General features: G+C 37.5%; 1 protein-coding gene across 1 annotated transcript; it reads left to right on the plus strand.

Moving 5' to 3' along the window:
• The first annotated feature begins 229 nt into the window (after positions 1-229).
• LOC137825044 (uncharacterized) lies at positions 230-2,443 on the plus strand. Its single transcript, XM_090294088.1, has 4 exons — positions 230-839; positions 1,047-1,156; positions 1,668-1,853; positions 2,171-2,443. Exons 1-4 carry the CDS (start codon positions 230-232, stop codon positions 2,441-2,443), a joined length of 1,179 nt encoding a protein of 392 aa, XP_090150214.1.
• The last annotated feature ends 1,791 nt before the right edge of the window (positions 2,444-4,234 follow it).

Here is a 4,234-nt window from a genome sequence, read left to right on the forward strand (position 1 = left end):
CCCCCTATGTTCAATGGGATGAATTATGCTTTTTGGAAAATTAGAATGAAAATTTTCATGGAATCTATTGACTCGTGTATTTGGGAGGCTGTAGTCCATGGAACTTATGTGCCACCAGGTTGTCAAGGATGAAGAAGTGGCAAAGCCAAGATCTAAATGGAGTGAGAGTGAAAAGAAGAAGGCTCAATATGATCTTGTAGCTAAGAACATCATAACTTCGTCATTAACAATGGATGAGTTCTTCAGAATATTTCAATGCAGTTCAGCTAAGGAGATGTGGGAGGTCTTGGAAGTTACTCATGAAGGTACTGAGAATGTGAAGAGATCAAGAAAACATTCTCTCATCCAAGAGTATGAAATTTTTAGAATTCAACCCGAAGAGAGCATTGCTGATGTGCAAAAAAGGTTCACCCACATTATGAATCATCTTACTAAATTGGGAAAGGTATTTGACAAAAAGGAACTTAACATAAAGGTGCTGAAGTGCCTTGATAGAAGTTGGCAACCCAAAGTGACTGCCATATCTGAAAGTCGTGATCTATCAAAGCTGCCCACTGCTGCACTATTTGGAAAATTAATGGAGCATGAGCTGGAGCTCAAGAGACTAAAAGAGCAAGAAACAGTGGAAAGGAAACCCAAGGGACTTGCACTGAAAGCAAGTGCACAGAGTGACATCAATGAGGAGAAAGAAGATGCTGAACATGATGAAACAATCAGCCTACTGACAAAGAGGTTCAGCAGATTCCTAAAGAAGAAAAGCAGAGATAGGAACCAACAGAAAAGAAGGTATCCTAAACCGAATGAATCTAATTCCTCTAACTACACTTGCTTTGGTTGTGGTAAAACAGGGCATATCAAGATGGATTGTCCAAACAATCAATCAAAGGAAAAATCAGCAAGCAAGAAAGTTGAAAAGAGCAAGGGGAGAAAAGCTTACATTTCTTGGGAAGAGAATGAAGTATCTTCAACCAGTAGCTCTTCAACTGAGAGTGAGGAAACCAATATGTGCTTCATGGTGAAAGATGAAGGATCAATCTCTGATTCAGTAAGTGAATTCTCTATGGAATCTGATAACTATGATCAATTGCTTGCTGCTTTCAAAGAAACACATGATAAGGCAAATATATTGGCTGTAATATGCAGTAAGTTGCAAAAGGTAAATAATGTGCTTGCACCTAAAGTAAAAACACTTGAGGAAGAACTGCATAAGGCTAAAACTGATCTTGTATGTCTTGAACTAATATGCTTGCATGCCTCTATTAAAACCTGTGAAAAATTGGAAAAACAAGTGGAATATTTGCTAAAAACCCTATCTAATTTCACTAATGGAAGAGAGAATCTTGAGTCTCTCCTTGGTTCACAGAATGTTGTTTTTAACAAGAATGGTAATGGTTATAACCCTGGAAATGTAACCAATGTTAAAAAGCTTTCAAGTTTCTTTGTTCCAGCAAAATCAGGTTTTTCAGCTTTTAACAGTGACAAAAAGGCATCTCATGTTACCTGCTTTTATTGTATGAAATCTGGTCATACCTCTAGGTCATGAATTGCTAGAAAATATCTTGTTCCTAAAAACTTAGCCAAATGGCTACCAAAGGAAAGGTTTTAATCTTTGTTGGACCCTATACTGAAAACGATACCATTTGTATTATTTTTTCCCTGTTTTGCAGAAAGGCAGCAAGAGAAATCAATGGTATTTGGACAGTGGATGTTCAAAACATATGACTGGTGATCTGACAAAATTTACCAGCTTAAAGCTCAAGCTAGAGGGACATGTAACCTATGGGGACAATAACCGTGGAAGAATTCTGGGCAGGGGAACTGTTGGAACTGGAAATTCAACCACTATTGAGAATGTGCTTTATGTGAAAGGACTCAAGCATAGCCTTCTAAGTATCAACCAACTATGTCACAAAGGATACAAGGTGAACTTCAAGTCAAATGGCTGCACAATTTCAAATGACTCCTCTGGTAAGGTGTTCTTTACTGGTAAGAGAGTGAATAACATATATCTCTTGGATATTCTAGAAAGTGATTATTCAAATGAGTGTCTACTATCGAGAAGTGATGAGTCTTGGCTGTGGCACAGGAGGTTGCTCACATTCACACTAATCACTTAAACAAATTGAAATCCAAAGATCTTGTTTCTGGTTTGCCTAACATTAAATTTCAGGAAAACAGGCTCCGTGATGCTTGTGTGAAAGGTAAACATATCAGATCTTCTTTCAATTCAAAGGACATTGTTTCTACTAAGAATCCATTGGATGTATTGCATATGGATCTATTTGGACCCTCTAGAGTTGCTAGCTTGGCTAGAAATCTGTATGCTTTGGTTGTTGTGGATGACTACTCTAGATATACATGGACTATTTTTCTTGCATATAAAAATGATGCTTACAATGCCTTTAAGAAATTAGCAAAGGTTTTGCAAAATGAAAATTGTTGATATATAAAATCCATTCGAAGTGATCATGGGGGTGAGTTTCAAAATGCTAGATTTGAAAGGTTTTGTGAAAAACATGGGATATCACATAGCTCTTCAGCTCCTAGGACTCCCCAACAAAATGGTGTAGTTGAAAGGAAAAACAGATCATTAGAGGAACTTGCTAGAACTATGTTAAATGAATCTAAGCTTCCTAAGTATTTTTGGGCAGATGCAGTCTATACTGCAGCTTGTGTGTTAAACAGAACCTTAATTAGACCCATCCTTAAGAAAACACCATATGAATTGTATAAGGGCAGGAAACCTAGTGTGAGTCACCTTAGAGTGTTTGTAAATGCTTTGTATTGAATAATGGCAAAGAGAATTTGGGTAAATTTGATGTTAAAACTGATAAAGGTATTCACATTGGCTATGCTTTGAATGGTCATGCATATAGAGTCTTCAATAAAAGATTGCTCATAGTAGAAGAATCAATGCATGTTGTATTTGATGAAATTGATCATAGCATACCTAAAAATGCTGCAGATGACCTGGAATGTGATGATTTAAAATCTGTTTTAAATAAAAATGAATTGATTCATATTGATACTGCTGACTCACATGCTGTCCAAGAACCTACTGTTTCTGCAGGTTTGCCAAAAGAATGGAAAACTCCAAGAGATTTAACCCTTGATAATGTCATTGGGAACATTCAGAAAGGAGTTTCAACTAGGAAGTCCCTGAATAATTTCTGTGAGACAATGGCCTTTGTATCTCAAGTGGAGCCTAAAAATCTGAATGAAGCACTCAAGGACAGTAACTGGATTTTGGCTATGCAAGAGGAACTGAATCCATTTGCTCTGAATGAGGTATGGACTATTGTTCCTAGAATACCTGAAATGAACATCATTGGAAAAAAGTGGGTATTCAGAAACAAGATGGATGAGCATGGGGTGATTACCAGAAATAAGGCTAGACTAGTGGCTAAAGGGTATAATCAAGAAGAGGGAATAGACTATGATGAAACATATGCACCAGTGGCTCGGCTTGAAGCTGTTAGACTGCTCCTTACCTTCTCCTGCATGAAAGGATTCAAGTTATTCAAAGGGATGTGAAGAGTGCCTTCTTGAATGGTTATATAAATGAAGAGGTATTTGTTTCACAGCCACCAGGATTTGAAGACCATCAACATCCAGGACATGTGTTCAAACTCAAGAAAGCTCTCTATGGACTTAAGCAAGCTCTTGGGCAATGGTATGAGAGACTAAGTGATTTCCTTACCTCACAAGCCTATGACAGAGGAACATCAGATAAGACCTTGTTCATTAAGAAGAAATGGGATGACACAATTCTAGTGCAAGTCTATGTGGATGATATCATATTTGGATCAAACAATGGAGAATTGTGTGAAACTTTTGTGGAAATCATGAAAAGTGGGTTTGAAATGTCAATGATGGGTGAGTTGAATTATTTCCTAGACTTGCAGGTCAAACAACTCAAGGATGGCATATTCTTAAATCAAGCCAAGTATTGCAAAGATCTGCTGAGGAAATTTGAAATGGACAAGTGCAAACTAATCAGCACACCCTTCTCAACTAGTTGTCACTTGGATCAGGATGAAGCTGGAATTTCTGTTGATGAAACTAAATACAGAGGACTTATAGGATCCCTACTGTATCTCACTGCCAGCAGACCTGACATATTGTTTGCAGTGTGCATGTGTGCTCGTTTCCAATCTGCTCCTAAAGAATCACATTTCAATGCTGCCAAAAGGATTTTGAAGTATTTGCAAGGAACAAAAGTAGTTGGCTTGTG

The sequence above is a fragment of the Phaseolus vulgaris genome, chromosome 8 (assembly GCF_051622355.1).
Source record: "Phaseolus vulgaris cultivar YP4 chromosome 8, ASM5162235v1, whole genome shotgun sequence".
Taxonomy (NCBI): Eukaryota; Viridiplantae; Streptophyta; class Magnoliopsida; order Fabales; family Fabaceae; genus Phaseolus; species Phaseolus vulgaris.

Excerpts from the sequence above, each read along its gene's own strand:
- LOC137825044 (XM_090294088.1), top strand. The coding sequence starts at position 230 with ATGGATGAGTTCTTCAGAATATTTCAATGCAGTTCAGCTAAGGAGATG. Across the intron at positions 840-1,046 it reads CTACACTTGCTTTGGTTGTG|TAAGTGAATTCTCTATGGAA; the intron begins GTAAAACAGGGC and ends TCTCTGATTCAG. Across the intron at positions 1,157-1,667 it reads TATGCAGTAAGTTGCAAAAG|AAAGGCAGCAAGAGAAATCA; the intron begins GTAAATAATGTG and ends CCTGTTTTGCAG.